Raw genomic sequence first — 19,179 nt, forward strand, 5'->3', positions numbered from 1 at the left:
GGAGCTGAAATGAGAAGGCAGGGCGTCGCCCAGCTCAGCCTCAGCTGGGAATGCACAGGTGCGGCCGGCGACTCAAAGGTTTTGCCACTCTGCACATGCATGAATGACAGTGACAGTGATCAGAGTATTAATTTTGGGGTTACAAACAAATTTTTAGAGAGTAGACAGATTTACAAATACAGAATTCAGGAATAATGATCAACTGTGTAAATATATATATATATCTCATATTAATAGATCTCATATTAAATTACATCTTTAAGTGTATAGAAAAAAGGCTAGAAAGATACACATCAAATTATTGGTATTTGTGGATGGTTTTGAAGTTTCAACGTTTTTCCGGATTGTCTATAATGATCATGAACTGACTTCATGTTCAAAAAATTATTGACAGAAAAACTGAGTGTGGTCCTACGTCTTCCCCAGCCTTGTTTCAGTGACAAGACTAACAACCTAGAGGCTTATGTGAAGTGGTTCAACAGACTCTGCTACCTCGTGGCAACTGAGATCTGCATGGTGCGTAGAAAGCCGGGGGCATGGCCTGGCACAGCCAAAGGTGGCCGGGTGTGGAAGGAGCCCACGGGGAGGGAACCAGAGGGCATCCTGAGCCCATGCATCTCTAAGCCCAGGGCCAGGCTAAGCATCCCTCCAGGTCACCCGGTGTCACCCAGCTTACCTGCAGTGACATTTGCCCCCTGGGTAGAGCCTGGCAGGGATCCACTGGCCTCTGACGAGGGTGTCAGAGACTGCTTGCTGAAGGAGTGAGGGGCAGCTGATGTTCCCGCAAGGGGCTCTGCTTCCTGCATCTGGGCCTGTCTGCCGTGGTGGCCTGGGCTGCAGCCACATTTCGTCCCTGGCTGGCTCAGGACTGAGAGGTAGAAATGACCTAACTATTAAGAATTGGGAGATTGCACCTACAAAGTCTAGGTCCCTGGCTTCTCCTGGAAAGCAGGAAGACCCAGCAACGCTGAGCCAGACGTGCTTGTCCCTGGGCCACGGTCCCACCGGGCCATACCCTTCCACCCTCTTCTCTTCCTTACAGCAGAGGGACCTTCCTCTGAACCCACTCTCCCGTCAAGCCCCAAGGCCACTTGTCAGGGAAAGATCACAGGCAGCGTGGCTGCCAGGTTGGGCTCTCCGGAAGCAGATGCTGAGACAGAACTTGGGGGACAAGGTGTTTATGAGGGGTCGGCACCTGTGACAGAGAAAGGGGAAGAGGCAGGACTGCTCAGAAGGAGAAGCTGATCTGCGATGCCTCTCCCTGTGGGAGTGTTTCCTGTGGGACAGCCCACCCGGGGCCGGAAGGGTTGGCCTTTATCCCCCACCCGCGGGAGGACAGAGTTTGGTTCTGAGCCATCAGAGAGATTGATGTCTCAACCTCGGCCACAAGCTGGGGTTGAAGTCACACAGTCATTCTACAGAAAGCGGTGGAGGGGCTACTCAGAGGACAGGGTCTGGCGTCAGCACGTGCCCCCCCATCATGTGGGGAGAGCAAGCTTGGTGCTGGGAGGAGGGCGAGGGAGCCATGCTTTCTGCTTCTGGAGGGGGCGTGCTGGAGCTGGGCCTGAAGGCAGACATCCCGGGGAGCCCTCAGCCCCAAGAGAGTCCCACCAGGCCGAGCTGAGTCCTCCATGGCATTGGGCTCTGTGCCGGCTCTGCCCAGGACGTGCCTGAGACCCTGAGCCCTCAGTCTATGAATTGCCCTGGGAGAGCGCCTCTGCTATGAAACAGGCTTAGAGAAGGCTGACGAGCAGAGGTCTAGGCAGGGCCGGGTGGGAGCATGTCATCACTGAGCCTCAGGCTCCCTGTCCCCAGCCAGCCAAGAAGAAGCAGAGGGCGCAGGTGATCGAGTTCTTCATTGACGTGGCCCGCGAATGCTTCAACATTGGCAACTTCAACTCCCTGATGGCCATTATCTGTGAGTCTGTGTGGCCGGCCTGGGGCCCCCCATGCACGTGCCCCCAGAAAGGTTGGAGGGGGTGCACTCAGGCAGACAGGCTGCAAGCCAGAGTGCTCCTCTGGGTGGGGTCGGTGCCGGCTGGGCCCACCTCCCATCCCAGAGGTTCAGGGGAGGTGCCCTTGAGGCCGGCTGAGCCTCCTCAGGGTGCTTGGTAGGGCTTAGCAGTGCGTCCCCAGATCCAGGAGGAGCAGGGACCCAAAGCAGGCCCTGGCCACAGTATGGGGCCAGTGTGGTGGGGACGGGGACAGGGACCTGCATGCACAGAGTCACAATGTCCACCACCATCCATCCATAGTCTGGCAGGCAGAGGCCACTGCGGACCTCAGCCTTGGTCAGGGTACAACCTGAGGGGCTGGGCCAGCTGGGACCCGCAGAGGCCTCCAGCCCGAGCGAGTGAGTAGGACTGTGCAGCCCGAGTTGCCCCCAGCTCGGCCCTCCATCTTCCAGCCGGCATGAACATGAGCCCTGTCTCCCGGCTGAAGAAAACCTGGGCCAAAGTGAAGACAGCCAAGTTTTTCGTCCTCGAGGTAAGCAAGGTTGCTGGGCAGCCAGGGGCCACTGGCCATCCCCAGGATGCAGCAGTCCAAATGCCTCTGTCTCCTTGCAGCACCAGATGGACCCAACAGGGAATTTCTACAACTACAGGACAGCCCTGCGCGGAGCAGCCCACCGCTCGCTGACCGCCCACAGCAGCCGGGAGAAGGTAGGTCAGGGCCTGCCCGGCCCTCAGAGCTCCTCTCTTGGCCCAGGTGGGCTGCATCAGAGAACCTGGATGCTGACTGGACAGTCAACTGACCCAACCCCTTGCCCTTCTACAGCATTTGTAATAGACAGCCTTTTTTTTGTAATGTTGCCTTACTTGCATGCCTCCACCATGGGGAACTCACCACCTCCCAAAACAGACCAGCCCACACCCTAGCAGCTCAAACTGGAGAGCAGTGCTTCCTTACGGGGCCACAGTCAGCCCCTGGGGCCGTCTTCTCTGGAGGGCCACGCAAGCGAGGCTGCTGCCCCTTCTACCCACCAGTCCTTCAAAGGCCCCAGGCCCCTCCCTCCTCCTCCTGAGTCAGTGGCCCTATGCCCTGACCGGTCCTACCCTGGTCTCCAGTTCCTTTCTCACTAGGGTCCCTTTGACCCCTGAACTGCTCCATTGGTCAGAGTTCCTTCTGTTTCAGACCAAATTGTGGTGCCAAGCACACTGGGTCTTACAGCTCCGTATTGTAGATGCAGCACTTCACTGATGTGGCCTCAGGTCGCAGTTGGTCTCCAGCAATGACTACACCAAGCTGCTTGCTCACTAAAGCTGCCTTTCACGGGTCCTGTGCTCACACATTTGCATTTGGGGGCCTTCGCTCACCCCGACCAGTATTATTTCTCCTGCAAATTCTCCTCATGGCCTCTGATAAAAGAAACCATGCCCAGGCTCTGGGATTGCAATGATCCTCGGGCTTAACCCTGACACCAGCCCGATGATTAGAGTTGTTTGTCTTCACGGGGAGGAAACCTCAAGACTGCCAGGCCTTTTCAGTCTGGTCTGTCGCAGGAACGTTGGAGGAGCCAGGTCCCTGCCACGGTTTGTGGAGGTCTGTTTCCAGCTTGAGGGGTAATAGAACCACCTGTGTTCCTGAGATTCTAAGTCACTCTGGAATTGTGTCGCATGGAGGCCAGTGGCCAGGTTTGGGGAGCAGGCCGAGAGCGGCACGCTTGTGCCACCCAGCAGGCCTTCCCAGCCCTCCCCCAACTCTCAGTGGGGCGGTTCTACACAGACCTGGCCACTTGGATGGCTGTGGCCTGTGCAGCTGGCCCTTCCTGTGCAGGCTGTGAGCACTTCAGCAATGTGGTCCCGAGAGAGCTGATGTGGAGGGGACGGCATTCAGTAAGGCAAGACTCAAATCCCAGGGCAGATGAGCCTGTCCGCCAGGACCCAGGAAGCTGGAGAACCAAGGTAGCAGGGACAGGGACCTCGCGTCACTGAGCACCCACCACATGAGGGCCACTTGCCCTCCAGCCCTCATTTAATTCTGACAACTACTCCGTGCGATGGATTTCAGCATTGCCATTTCCCAGCTTAGGAGACTGAGTCTCAAAGAGGGGATCTCACTTGTCACATGGCGAGGAGGTGGCAGAGCCAGGAGTCGGACTTCAGCCTGCCTGGCTCTGAATCTTGGGGTCTTTGTGTACCACCGTGTTGCCTCCCATTCCCAGGGTGCAGGAGCTAGGTGGCAGGCACAAGGGCCCTGGCATATGGCCCAGTGTTGGACTGTGGTCTGGGGTGGTAGAGGTGGCTGCAGCCCTTGGTCTGAGGTGTCAGCCATGGCACTGGCACTCTGCACTGTTTTTCTTCCATCTGTGCTGAGGTAGGTGGCCGCGGGGCAGAGTGAACAGACTGGGACTTCGTGTTCCCATGCTCTGAGCCCCCTTCCAGCTCTGGGGTGCTGGGACGCTGTGCATTTAGGTCTGGCGCTGTCAGTGGGTGCTTTACAGAGCTGTGCATATAGTTTCACTGCATTCTCCTCTACCTTCCATAGAGACATGGACCATGAGCGAGGCCCACAGAAGATGGTTCATAAATGGATGGAAGGCTAAAGGATGAATGGATGGATGGATGGAAGAATGGATAGACAGAAGGATGGATGGATCAATGGAAGGATGGAAGGAAGGACAGAAAGATGGATGAATGGATAGAAGGGAACTTACAAGGAAGGAAGGATGGCTAGAAGAGGGACGGATGCTTGGGGATGCTCTTGCAGCCCCTAGTGCCCCCGACTGAAACTTTGAGGCCAGGAGGTCTCAGTGGTTGTGGCACTCTATGCTTTCTTCCTGCCTGTGGCCAGCTCCTCCCTCTTCCCTGGTCTCTGGCCCAGGGCCCGCTCTGCACAGGCTTCTCTGGGCCACCTCCAAGCTGAGCTGGGTTCTGATCAAACTGCTCAGGTCTGGAAAGCAAAGGCAGTGGGTTTACAGTCACGCCGTGGGGACAGGGAGACCAGCTAGGGCACTAGAGCCTGATGTGATGGGCCTGGACCCAGGTGGACATGGCAGACATGGTGGGAAGTGCTCATGTATGGAAAATGCTAGTGCTCTGGGCACCAGCTCCAATGGCCCTGCCTCCAGGAAGCCTGCATCAGGCCCGCAAGGAGCCGTCTCTGTCTGTGGAGTCCCACTGACCTTACTCCCATCTCTGTCCCAGCACTTCTCCCCATTCCGACCCCATTTAGCCTTCATGTACTGACACTGGGCCTGGGACTCGGCACCAGTGGTGGAGTTGGGGAGATGGACAGAGACCATGCTCCCTCCTGGCACAGTGTGGAGGCAGGCAAGACAGGGGCTCTGGGGCTGAGCCACCTGAGTCCTAGTCCTGCCTCTGCCCCTTATTGCTGTGTGAGCTTGTGTGAGTTACTTAACCTCTCTGGGTCTCGGCTTCCTCATCTGTAAGGTAGGGTAATAAGAGTTCTGCTTCACAGGACTGTGGCAAGGATGAAACACAATCCTGTGTGCATACAGCTCAATGCAGTGAGGCACTCAGGCCCACCACCAATGCCCCTGTGACAAGGGCGTAGGCAGAGGGCTCTTTGGGAGCACACACAGGGACTAAACCCAGCCTGGGGGAAGCAAAGACCTCCTCACTCCGTAGGCTGTGTCCGTGACTGTGTCCTGCTACACAGAGGTCAGGGATGAATGTGTCTGGCATGCCCTCACTGCCCCCAAGCCCTGGGCCTGGCACAGAGAAGACCTGAGCCAATGTTTGTGGACCCATATAAATCTAGGGTGACCAGTTTGTCCTGGCTTCCTGGGGACAGCCCCAGTTTTAGCACCGAAAGTCCTGCGTCCCAGAAAACACCAGGCAGTTGGTCTCCCTGCTAAATCTGGCTCTGGTCCTGGTGGTCACTAGCTGAGGGGCCCCAGCCAGGCCCTGCCACTCTATGGGCCTCAGGTTCCCCATCTGCCCTGCCCAGCTGCGCCATCCACACTTCTGTGCTGTGCAGAGTGCTCAGTGCTGAGGTCTTCACTCAGAGTCCTTGTCAGCTTGGATGGGGTTGACCTCAGCACTCCCTGAGCCAGAAATGTCAGGTCCTGGTGCCCAGTCCCAAGGGTGACGGGCTGGAGGCTGGTCCTGACTGGAGCCCCAGGGCAAAGCAGCGTGTCAGTTTCCTGGGCTGCCGCAGCACAGCACACACACTGAGTGGCTTAGAACAACAGAAATGTCTCCTCTCCTAGTTCTGGAGGCCACAGTCAAGGCTGGCGGGGCTGTGCTCCCTCCAGAGGCTCTAGGTGGATCCTTCCTTGCCTCTTCCAGCTTCTGATGGTCTTGGGCATTCCCTGGCCAGTGGCCACATCACTCCCAGCTCTGCCTCCACCTTCACATGGCATCTTCCCTGGTGTGTCCAAACTTCTCTCTTATAAGGACACAAGTCAGTGGATTAGAGCCCACCTAAACCAGTATGACGTCATCTTAACTTGACTCCATCTGCAAAGACTTCCTCCAAATGAGGTCCTGTTCACAGGGTCTAGGACTTGAATGTATGTTTTGGGGGGACACAGTTCAACCCAGAGCAGCAGGGTAGACCCAGCAGGCTCCCCAAGGGTGGGGTGAGCTGTGAGCGGTGCGTCTCTCTCTCCTAGGAGTCAGCAGATGCAGAGCAGAGAGGAGAAGCACGTCCACTCCTGAGACAGAGCCCGGCCCTTCACAGGCCCCGCTCAGAGCCGCCCTCAGGGCCCGGCCTTCCCACGGTGCAGCAGCATCAGATCTTTAGCATCAAGAAAGACATAGAATGACAAATTGTTAAATATATATATATGTTTTGTTCAAAAAGAGGCCACAAAACTTCACAACACATGATTCATAGTCCATACATATTTAACAGTGTGCTCAGCATGCACCGTTCCTCCTGGTGCACACGAGCTGGGAGGCCTAGGTCTGTGGATCCCCGGATTGTGGGGGGACGCTCCCACCAGCCTCTCCCAGCAGGCGAGGGAAGAAATGGTAAGGGTCATCGGAACTGCGTGTCTTTCTCCCAGCCCCAACACCAGGAGGAATGGCCCCGAATACGGTAGGAGCTCAGTCAGCCCTGGGGTCTGCTGGGGCCTGGGAGGGAGCAGTCTGGCCCCAGGGTAAGAGGGCCCATGCCTGCTCTCTCTGTGGTTTCCACATGGCCCCATGATGCACACTTAGTAGCCTGTAACCCAGGAAGCCCCGAGGCTGCCAGCCTCGCCCAGGGAGTCTCTCCAGCCCCTGCCTCGGGGTTGCGCCCAAGGTCCCTGGAGCAGGTGGCTGCTGGCGAGGCTGCCTCCTGCCCGGGCGGCCCTGCAGGGAGGCCAGTCAAGGGCCAACCTGCAGCGTCTCCCTTCCAGATCGTCATTCCCTTCTTCAGCCTGTTCATCAAAGACATCTACTTCCTGAACGAGGGCTGTGCCAACCGCCTCCCCAGTGGGCATGTCAACTTTGAGGTAGGATCTTGGAGCCCCTGTGGGTTACGGGCCAGTAAAAGCCCCCAAGCAGGCGCACCAGCCCTGAACAGTTGGACTAAAGGGTCCCCGAGAGGAGTGCAGCCAGCCACTCACAGCCGGCCCTGAGGTGGGGTCATCAGAGTCCCCCCACCTACATTGTCCAGAGGGGGAGACCAAGGCCCATGAGGCACTGACTCCCGCTCCGTGTGGGCCTTGTGCCCAGAACAGGCAAAGCAGACTCATTTTCAGCCCTTGAGGAGCACCAGCCTGGTAAGGAAGACAGCCCTGCAGGGCCACAGTGACAACTGGCGAGGTGCCGTGACAGGGGCTGCACACGGGCACAGTGCACGGGGCCGGGGAGGCCTCCCAAAGGCAGGGCCCTGAACAGCAGGAGGAATTGGTCAGGCAGAAGGCAGAGGGAGCAGAAGGAAAGATTCTTCTCCCTCTGCAGATGCTCGCCACTGTCAGCTCAAGTGTCTTCTCCTCCAGGAAGCCCTCCTTGACCTCCCAGGCAGAGGGAGGCCCATGCACAGCAGGTTGGACATCCTTTGGTCACAGCACTCCAGTTCTCAAGCTCCTCAGAAGCAGGGCCAGGCTGATCTGCTCTGTGTCCCAACCCTCTACACAGGCCCACGCAGCACAGGTGTCTCAGAGTGGCTGGTAGGCTAGGTATGGTGGGGGCGGAGGCCCAGGAGCCCTGAGGGCATGGGACAATGCGGCATGAGGTAGCTGCGTCAGACAGGCAGAGCACGCCACGCCGCAGTGTGCTCTCCCAATCTGTAAGGAGCGGCTCTTCTCCCAGAGGAGGGCAGGCCCCACCCAGCCTCCATCTCCAAGGGGCAGGCAGTCCTGGGCTGGCCCCTTGCTCTCTGAGTCTCAGTCTCTCCCTCTGCAAAACGGGGCTCCAACCACGGCCGCACAGAGGGGCCAGGAGGGACGGACATGCTTCGAGGCCCACCAAGGCCTCTGCAGGTGTCCCCTGCTGACAGGGCCCCCGGCCAACACCTGGGCCCTTTGGCTGGAGTCACCTCTGCTTTGGGGCCTCACACAGATACCCCACAGACCTTCACATACTGCCCACAGGGCTGGTGACCCCTGAGGGCCAGTGTAGCTGGAGAAGTCCAGTCCAGAGGTGGCCAAGGCTCTGCATCCTGGGGGGCAGTCCCGTGAGGCCACGTGAGAGACTAGGCTAGGGTGAGGCTGCAGGGCCCAGGGGACCCCAAAGCACACCAGGTGTGGGAGCCCTTGTCTTTGCCCTTCTTGAACCAGTCCTCAGAACTGAGGCCAGGGTGGGAGAGGCAAGACTGCAAGGTGCTCCTGTGGCCCCAGATCAAGGCACAGGCAGTGCGAGCTGGAGCTGGCCACCAGAATTTACTGAAAATTCTACTTAAATGAATTTCCTTAAATTTTATTTAAATATATTTATTTAAAGTTTTTTGCATCATTCTCTAAATAAACAAACGTGTCATACGTAGGGCTATATCACTTGTCATAAGTAAGGATGACCACAAAAACAAATGGAATGGAGCTAAAGTAATAGTCCCCTTGAGATGCGCAGCCAGCCAGCGGCCCAGCTGGCTGCTCTCTCCCACGAAGAGAGCGCCTGGTGAGCCCGAGTGTCAGGTGCGGGGATTCCTCAGGGGGAAAGAGGAGACGTGACAACCACCTGGGTTTTCCCGATGGGTGATTCGGTCATTTATTTCCCAGTGGTCCTGCCTGCCCCAGAGGTGGGCCTCACTGAGAGTGTTGAGAGAGCCCGGCCAGGGCCCAGTCTCACAGGTGACCTCCAGGCACTGGGGGGCACCCACTTTGTGTCTCTGTGACCCTGGCAGAAATTTCTGGAGCTGGCCAAGCAGGTTGGAGAGTTCATCACATGGAAACAAGTAGAGTGTCCCTTCGAACAAGACCGCAGCATCATCCACTACCTGCACAGCGCCCCCATCTTCAGCGAGGATGGTAAGGTGGCCCACGGCCTCCCTGACCCCCGGCTACAGGACTCTTGGGTGGTCTCATAGTCACATCGCCATTCAGGGCCCCTGCTCTAAGCAGAACGCACCGTACCCACATTTGCTGGCTCCAGGAGGGAGCAGAGAAGGCTGCATCCCCCAGCTGGATGGTTGCCACCCTCAGAGCACAGGACAGGGCCCGAGGAGCTGTGGGTTGGGACTCCAGGGCCAGGCGTCCCGCTGGACACAGCTTGGACGCTGTTGGGCATCATAAATCTGAACCATGCCTCTGTATGACCCACTTTCCTCATCAGTGAAGTGGGGGTGATGATAAGAACTGCCCTCCCAGGGTCACACGGGGCTGGCAGAGCACTGGGCTCATGGATCTTTCCACAGCTGATGTGCATGCACATGTGTGTGTGTGTGTGTGTGGTGCACAGCAGCATGAGAGCAGACACCCTTTCTCCAGAGTGCCGCTGCGGTCCATCCCTCCAGCAGACCAGCGTTCCCACCTGGTCGTTTGTCAGATACAGCACATTTGCTTCTGAATTTGCTCAGTGAGCGTCCTCCAGGACCCCCTCCTCCAGGAAGAGGAGTGCTGGAGAAGCAACTGGTCATCTGGGCCTGAGCTGATCGTCCCTGTGGGGGCAGTGTGGCCCCATGGCTAGCTGCTCTCTGGGTCTAGGATACTCTTGAACCACCCTGAGAGGCCCCCACTCAGCATGCCAGAGGCCTGGCTCCTTGCCACAGCAAGCATTTTACAAAAGGACCCACACCCATACTCAGGAGAAGATGTTCTGCCAAAAATAAAAAATTAAGGGGAAGTATTGTTTAATGATTTTATTTCTGAATTATTAATACTTTCAACTTTGCCATATTATTATTCATTTTGAAGCCTTTTGGTGGGGCTCTCACCTGCATCTGGAGTCCCTCCCCTCACACAAGAAGCTCAGCAACCTGATGTATTCATCAACCAGCCTGGGCTGCTACCACCCCAGTGAGCTGTGTGACCCTGTGCAGGTTCCTCACCCTCTCTGAGCGTCCACTGCTGCATCTATAAAGTGAGGAGAGAACATACTTCCCAGGGCCGCAATGAGAATTCCTTAAATTGGCACAGGCAAAGCCTATGGGACTACACTCCATCGATACTAGTTGTATCTGTTTCCTATTGGTGCTGTAACAAATCACTACAAACTTGGTGGCTCAAAGCAACACGAATTTATCCTCTTACAGTTATAGAGATTAGAAGTCCGAAATCAGTTCCACTGGGCTAAAGTCAAGATATTAGAGCTGGGTATTTCTGGAGGGTCTGAGGGGAGAATCCATTTCCTGGTTCTTTAGGACTTCTAATGGCTGCCTGTATCCCTTGGCTCATGGCCCCTCCCTCCATCTTTGAATCACATCAGTCCAACCTCTGCTTCTTCCATCATATCATCTTTTCTCCCCTGTAGTCAAGTCTCCCTCTTAGGACACTAATGACTGCATTTAGGGCCCAGCCTGGGTAATCCAGGATCGTCTTCCCTGCTCCACTTCCTTAACTAATCTCATCTGCAGAGTCTCTTTAGGCTGTAGATAGTAACATGGTCACAGGACCAGGATTCTCTGGGCTACTATTAAACCTCCTACACTAGTTGTTATGATGATTGTTGTCATTAGCCACTGACGTCTTCATGGAACTTGGGCAATAAGATGTGTCAAGGGCACGTTAGGAGTTGGGCAGGGGGGGTGTAGGGGAAGAGAGGGAAGAAAGAAAGGGGCATTTCATTCACTCGTTCAGTCTCAGGATTTCTAGAGAGTCTGATGTGTGCCAGTCAGCAATTCTGCTGTGAACATGCAGATAAGAGCCTAGCCCTTCTGGAGCGCCCTAAGAGAGGAACACCTCCCATTTTGACCCTTTCTCCTGTCCCTCCCCCCACCCCCAAAAAGCAGAGAAAAGCAAAAGAGACCTCAGATGTATTGAGCCCTGACTGCTTCACAGCCTCTGACAGAAGTGCCCCCGGGCCCTCAGCCCCAGGCCTCCCCTGGCAGGGCCCTCCTGGCAATCCAGTCAGCCTTGAGGCTCCTTGAAGCAAATAAAAATACAGAAAGTCTCAGCAAAGAAACAGAAGATATGAGGAAGAGCCAAATGGAAATTTTAGAACTGAAAACTACAATAACTGAAATAAAAACTGAGTAGATGGGCTCAACAGCAGAATGGAGAGGACAGAGGAAAGAATCAGTGAGCTGGAAGACAGAACAATAGAAATCATACAATCTGAACAACAGAGCCTCAAGAGCCTCCGTGGGGCTATAACAAAAGATCTAACACCCCTGTCATCAGAGTCTAGGAAGGAGGGGGACAAAGAAGGCAGGGTTGAAAAAGTAATAGAAGAAGTAATGGCTGGAAAGTTCTCACGTCTGGAAAAGACACAAACCTGAAGATTCAAGAAGCTGGGTGAATCCCAAACATAATAAACCCAAAGAAACCCATACCAAGACACATTGTAGTCAAACTTCTGAAAACCAAAGAAAAGGAAACAGATCTTGAAAGCATTGAGAAAGAAATGACACTTTACCTGTAGGGGAAAACCAATTCAAATGACATCTGATTTCTCATCAGAAACCATGGTGGCTGGAAGGCAACGGCACTCTTTTCAAATGCTGAAATAAAATAACTATCAACCCACAATTCTACATCCAGTGAAAATATCCTTCAGGAGTTTAGTAGAGATAAGTCAAAATTGAATTCTAAAAACTGTTTGGGCAACCTCCAGGAGGAAAAATAAAACAGAAACAAAACAAAGAGAGAACACACAAAAACCAAAAAAAAAAAAATGAACAAAATGTCAGATTTAAGCCCTATCAATAATTATATTAAATGTAAATGGTCTAATACACCAAGTAAAAGACAGAGATTGGAAGAGTAAATTAAAGCCATGGCCTAACAATATGCTGTCTACAAGAAACTCGTTTCAAATATAATAATACAGACAGGTTAAAAACTAAAAGGATGGGGAGACATTCATCAAAGGAAAGGAGGAATGGCAATATTAATATCAGAGGGAAGAAAATTCACAGAGACAGAGAGGAACATTATACAATAATAAAAGGGTCAGTCTCCCAAGAAGACATAGCAATCCTAAATGGGTTTCCACCAAAAAACAGAGTTGCAAAATTTATGTAGCAAAAACTGATAGAACTGAAAGGAGAAATAAACAGATCCACAATATAGTTGGAGACTTCAATGCCCCTCTCTCAACAGTTGATAGTACAACTAGACAGAAAATCAGCAAAAACATCAAAGAACTCATCATACCATCAAACAACAGGATCTAATTGACATTACAGAACACTCCACACGACTACACATTTACAGAAGACACATTTTTTCAACTGCCCATGGAACATATACCAAGATAGACCATATCCTGAGCCACATAAAATAAACTGCAAAAAATTGAAGTAATTGAAATCATACAGAGTGTGTTCTCTGATCACAATGGAATCAAACTAGAAATCAGTTAAATAAGACAACAGGAAAATCTCCAAACACTGAGAATCTAAACAACATGTTTCTAAATAATCCATGAGTCAAGGAAGAAGTCTCAAGGAAAATCAAGAAATAACTGAAGTAAATGAAAATACAATCAAAATTTGTGCGATGCAGCTAAAGCAGGGCTGAGGGAAAGAAATTTCACAGCACTGAATGCGTATGTTAGAAAAAAGGAAAATACTCAAATCAGTTATCTAAGTTCCCATCTCAGAGCCTAGAAAAGGAGGAGTGAAATAATCCCAACGCAGCAGAAGGAAGGAAATAAAAGCACCAGAGAGCAGAAATCAGTGAAAGGGAAAACAGAACAATAAAGAAAATCAGTTAAACAAAAAGCTGGTTCTTTGGAAAGAACAAAAAAATTCCCATCCTCTAGCAAAGAACCTCTTGACAAAGAAAAAGAGAGAGAAGACAGAAATTACTAATATCAGGAATGAAACAAGGGGTGTTACTACAGACTCTGCCAACGTCAAAAGGCTAATAAGGAAATACTATGAACAATTCTATGCACATAAATTTGACAAGTTAGATGAAATGGACAAATTCCTCAAACAACACAAATTACCACAAATGATAATTTGAATAGCCCTATGATATTATGGGAATTGACTATTAAAAATACTCAAAAACAGGGCCAGCCCAGTGGTGTAGTGGTTAGGTTCGTGTGCTCTGCTTCGGCAGCCCGGGGTTCACAGGTTCAGATCCTGGACGCAGACCTAGCACCACTGGTCAGGCCATGCTGTGGCAGCATCCCACATAAAGTAGAGGAAGATGGGCACAGATGTTAGCTCAGTGACAATCTTCCTCAAAAAAAAAAAAAAAAACCCCAAAATGAAATCTGTAAGCCCAGATGGTTACACTAGAGAATTCTATTAAACTTTTAAAGAAGAATTAATACAAATTCTGCACAATCTCTTTCAAAAAATAGAAGCAGTGGGAACTTCCCAATTCATTTTATGAAGCCAATATTAGCCTGATACCAAAACTACACAAAGACAGGATAAAAAAAGAAAACACAGATCAATATCCCTCGTGAATATAGATGCAAAAATTCCCTAACAAAACATTAGCAAATAGAACCTGGCAATATATTAAAAATAATTATACATCATGACCAAGTGGGTTTATTCCAGAGATGCAAGTCTGTTCGAGATTTGAAAAGCAATCAATGTAATCCACCAAGTTAACAGGTTAAATGAGAAAAATCATTTGATTACATCAATCGGTGTAGAAAAAGCATTTGACAAATTTCAACAACTATGCATGGGAAAAACTCTCAGGAAATCATAAAAATAGAAGGAATTTGTCCACTTGATAAATTGTATCCACAAAACCCCTTCAGCTAACATCATATTTAATGGTGAAAGACTGTCTGCTTTCCACCTGAGATGGGGAGCGAGGCAGGATGTCTACCCTCACCACTCTTATTCAGCACAGTAATGGGAGAGCTAATGCGTGCAAAAGGCAAGAAAAAGAAATAAAGACATACAGATCAGAGATGAAGAATTAACACTGTCCCTATTTGCAGAAGATGTAAAAAAATCCCAAAGAATCTACAAAAACTCCTAGAACTGAGTTCAGCAAAAGTCACAGAATGTAAGATAAACATGCAAAAATCTATTGTGTTTCTATATATTAACAATGAATATGTGGACACCGAAATTAAAAATACAGTACCATTTATGATTGCTCAAAAAATGAAATACTTAAGTGTAAATCTAGCGACACGTGGACCAGATTGACATGCTAAAAACTACACAATGCTAATGAAAGACATCAAGGAGCTCAACAAATGAAGAGACGGAACGTTCATGAATTGGGAGACTCTACATGGCAAACATATCAATTCTCCTCCCCAAAGTTAAGTACAGGTTTAATGCAATTCCTATCAAAATTCCAGCAGGATTCTTTACGGATATAGACAAGATTATTCTAAAATTTGTATGGAAAGACAAAGGAATTAGAATAGCTGAAACAATTTTGAAAAAGAAGAATAAACTAGGAAGAATCACTCTACCCCATATGAAAGCTGCTGTTATATGGCTACAGGAATCAGGAGAGTGTGGTCTTGACAAGACAGGCACACAGGTCAATGAGCCAGAACAGGGGGCCCAGGAGCAGACCTGCACAAATGCGCCTAGTGATTTTTGACAAAGGTGCGGAAGCAAGTGAGTGGAGGAGTGATAGCCTTCGCGACAAGTGGTGCTGGGGCGTTTGGACATCCATAAACCAAAAAATGAACCTCATCCTAAGCCTTACACAAAAATTAACTCAAAATGGATCACAGACTCAAATAGAAAATGTACAACTATAAAACTTTAGGAAAAAAAGCAAGAGAAAACCTTCAGGATGTAGAACTTCAGGAATTCTTATAAAACTACGTAGGCAGTGGGGCCGGCCCCGTGGCTGAGCGGTTAACTTCACGTGCTCGGCTTCGGCAGCCCAGGATTTCGCCAGTTCGAATCCTGGGCGCGGACATGGCACTGCTCATCAAGCCATGCTAGGTGGTATCCCACATGCCACAACGAGAAGGACCCACAACTAAAAATACACAACTATATACCGGGGGGCTTTGGGAGAAAAAGGAAAAATTAAATCTTTAAAAATAAATAAATAAACAAACAAACAAAAAAAACTATGCAGCTCCTATACGACAGCAGTTGTACTCTTGGGCTTTTATTTATTCCAGAGAAATGAATACTTACGTTCACACAGAAACCCATTCACCAACACTGATAGCAGCTTAGCATGTTACAACCGAACACTGAAACAGCCCAGATGTCCTTTAGTGGGTGAACAGTAAACCAACTGTAGTATATCCACACCATAGAATACTATTCAGCACCAAACAGGCCTGAAGTCCTGGTATACCCTACAGCATGGACAACCCTCCAGAAAATTACACTGAGTGGAAAGAGCCAACCCCAAAAGGTTACATATTGTACGATTCCATTTATGAATATCATATTCCTGAAATGACCAAATACAGACATAGAGAACTGATTAGTAGTTGCCAGGGGATCAGAAAGGGGTGGAGATGGGAGGAAAGTGGTGGGGCCATGAAAGGCTACATAAGGGATCCTCATGGTGATGAGATGTCTGCATCTGGACAGTATCCGCGTCAATATCCTGGTGCTGAGCCTGTCCTGTAGTTTTCCAAGGGGTTGCCATTGGGAGAAAGTGGATAAGGGGTACACTGATGGCTCTGTGTATCTTACAACTGCATGTGAACCTACAATTATCTCCCAGCAACAAGTTTGATGTAAAAACTTAAAGCAATTCAGACTCTGTGTATAAAATAGATTATCATCATCAACCACAATTGCCTAATTTTACTTCATTTGCTGACTAGGTCTTTATCTGGCTTCTTATGAAAGCGAGAGCCCAGAGAACCAAACAGAAAGAGAGAGGTGGAAGTCTCTAAGGTGAGTCTGTGCACCGCGCCGGGCCGGGTGGCCGCAATGCCTGCGTCTCAGCCCACAGGAGGCGGGCAGGTCAGGCCAGGGTCTTAGGAGTGGGGGCAGAACTCAAGGGCTGGGGTAGGAGAGGCGGCTAGGACCACAGGCTGCCCCTGCGGGTGGTCAAGACGTGTCCCGGGGCCAGAAACCCCTAGTCCCTGTTCTCACACCATAATGTGAGACTCACGCCATCTCCTGCTTGTTGGGCCTGTTAACCCAAGCCAAGCAGAGGTGGGAAACGATCCACAGCAGTGGGCCTTGAGGACCGAGCCCGGAGGATTGCACAGCACCCGGGGCGGGAGGCCGCTGCTGGAGGGCAGTATGGCCTGGCCGCGGCAGGCTCTCCCCACCCTCGGCACCTTTCAATCGGCAGGTCTTCTATTTTGGGGAAGACATGAGAAGCGCTGAGCTGCAGGAGGAGGAGCGGAGGAAGTCAGCAGCAGGCTTCTGCAGCCCTGCCTCAGCCGCCCCAGCGCAAGGCAAGGGTGTTGGTGCCTCACTGCTTTGCAAACCGTGAACCTGTGGTCTGGCGCCACCACAGCGACCACGTGGCACAGGAGACCTTTTTCCTTTTGTGGAACCTCAGCCCTGGCAGGGCCTGGGCCTCCAGACGTGTGGATGGCACCTGCCACGGGGGCCCTGCCTTCAGGACAATGTGACAGCAGGTCACATTGCTGGTCAGTTTGTCCATCCTTGGCAAGGACACAGCACGGCCCCAAAGTGTTGGACGACGGCAGTCTTGATGTCACTGGGTGACATGTGCCGCAGAGGCCGACACCCAGTCTGTTTCCAGGTGGCCTGGGAGCCCCCACCTCTCCAGCAGGCATCACAGTGATGTGAAAGGGACCAGAGCCCCCAGGGCCCCTGCCATTCTAGGATGGACCCTACCCTGCCCCTCGCCATGGCTGTTTTCTGAAGCCATGTGCACCCCCTTTCTGGATCCTGCTCGTATCAGGGGATGGCTTTTTGGTGACAGCTATGATGCAGGTCACAGGACAAATCTGAGTCACAGAGCTGACAACACGTACAGTACATTGTAAACTTCAGAGCCGGTATAAACACACATGAGTACACCCTGCATGTCCACATCCGCACCGTGTCTCTCACCCATGGGCCTGAGGTGAGCTTCCGCCAGGAGGCAGGCAGTTTCCATGCTCAGTTTCCCAGGAGTCAGGAGGGGGACGTGGTGGCCATTCCCTCCCCACAGACCCCACGTTGTGCTGACAGGACCTGGCGAATGGATACTGACAGCCTGTGCGGCCAGACGCCTCTCTTCTTGGGGAGTGGGAGGGGAGGCTCCTCTCATGGGCCCCCCCCAGCCCCTCACACACCGAGTCAAGCTTCTGTGCCAGGAAGCAGTGGTCATGGAGCTGCTGAGCCCCCACCCGGCATGTGACCAGGTCACCCAGCCAGGAAGTCAGGACGGGTGATGTGTGATGCAGGTCAGGCCCTGCCGGGCACAGCAGGGTATGTTGGGGGACACTGACCCACCCTGGCCAGCTGCTGGCCACGTCAGGCCACGCAGGGGCTGGGCCCGCTCGGTACCAGACTTGCATGTCCTGGCGCCATGGCTTCAGCATAGACACTCAGCACCTCAGATGCCTCCGCTGACGCAGGGAATTCTGCCTGGTGAACCGGGCCGGGACCTCGGCCAGGCCCCAGAAGAGCCTGGCAGCCTGGCAGAGGTGTGGGACCGCTGCATGTTAGGGTTGAGCCCCAAGAGCTTCCCCCCTTCCCATCTGAGCCCCAGAGAGAAGGTGAGTGGTGCAGGGAGCAGGTGGCAGGGCGGGGGCCGGGCTGCCACTGAGCTCAGGCTTCCACCCACCTCACACCATACTGAGATCCCAGCAGGGGCCTGGAGGGTCCCAGGAGCTGGCTAGATGTCTCCTCATCCCTTCCTCCCTACCCAACATGCTCCCTTGGTGCCTGGCATCCCCTGGGGCAACATTAGACAGGACCCTCTGCAAACATCAGCAGGGACTGTCCCTGCCTCCCAGTCACACTGAGCACTGCCTGTCAGGAGCAGGAGCATGTGGTGCGAAGGAGTCAGGCCAGCCTCAGAGACGCATGATGGCAGGTCCAAGTCCGATGCCCATGGAGCTCTGGGAGGCCTGCCCAGGGCCCAGCTCCCACAGAGGAGGTTGTCTCCCACCCAGCCTTGGGGAAACAGGACACTCTGGAGGGGCCTCCCAGGCCACCCAAGGGCCCAGGCCTTGCCAGTCGCCTGGCTCCAGCTCCTTATCCCTGAGCAACTTGGTACAGGCGCCTGTGAGGGAACCCCAGGATGCTCAGCTTGGGGAGACATCCGTTGAGGCTGAGGGACCTGGGGGCAGCTGGCCACGGTGCCCTCCCCTCCTCATGCGATCCCTCACCCAGGCCCAGGCTCCAGCTCTTTCTCCAAGGCCAGCCCCCAGATGCCTCTTCGCAGCTGTGCCCCCAGCAGCCGAGGCCCATCTCAGCCCTCTGCATCTCCTGCCAGGAGATTGCAGCTGCCTCCTCCCAGGCTGCGGGGAACATGAGGGAAGGGTGTTGGAGAAAGCAGTTCAGGGCCTACCATTGAAACTCCAGTGGTTAGACCAGGAGGCAGGTCAAGCTTGTCAGTGCTAACAGGGCAGGGCTACAGCCCTATTGCTGCTGGGCCTGCAGCCCCAATGCAAAGGAAACATTGTTTCCTGTTCTGTGGCCTTGCACATGCTGTTCCCACCACCTGGCATGCTATTCCCACCTTGTCGATCTCGTCAGAGCAGCAGCCTCAGGTTTAAGGCCTGTCTTCTGGAGTGGGATTCCTAACATGCGGCCCCTCCTCCACGCCTGCCCCCTCCAGCCTGCCCACTCTGGGTG

General features: G+C 52.7%; 1 protein-coding gene across 2 annotated transcripts in view; it reads left to right on the forward strand.

The window, feature by feature from the left end:
* Positions 1-17,414, forward strand: part of RASGEF1C (RasGEF domain family member 1C) — a 72,633-nt gene extending 55,219 nt beyond the window's left edge. The window contains exons 7-14 of one of the 2 annotated variants that reach the window (XM_044777520.2): positions 427-516; positions 1,816-1,918; positions 2,408-2,487; positions 2,568-2,663; positions 7,310-7,405; positions 9,238-9,361; positions 16,233-16,305; positions 16,712-17,414. In XM_044777520.2, the coding sequence (XP_044633455.1) occupies positions 427-516; positions 1,816-1,918; positions 2,408-2,487; positions 2,568-2,663; positions 7,310-7,405; positions 9,238-9,361; positions 16,233-16,305; positions 16,712-16,736 (687 nt within the window). In that variant the 3' untranslated portion in view covers positions 16,737-17,414. Of the gene's footprint in view, positions 1-426; positions 517-1,815; positions 1,919-2,407; positions 2,488-2,567; positions 2,664-7,309; positions 7,406-9,237; positions 9,362-9,794; positions 9,931-16,232; positions 16,306-16,711 lie in introns of those variants that run through there. The other variant, XM_070516904.1, reaches the window with a different exon arrangement.
* Positions 17,415-19,179: the final 1,765 nt, after the last annotated feature.

This window comes from Equus asinus, chromosome 9 (assembly GCF_041296235.1).
Source record: "Equus asinus isolate D_3611 breed Donkey chromosome 9, EquAss-T2T_v2, whole genome shotgun sequence".
NCBI lineage: Eukaryota > Metazoa > Chordata > Mammalia > Perissodactyla > Equidae > Equus > Equus asinus.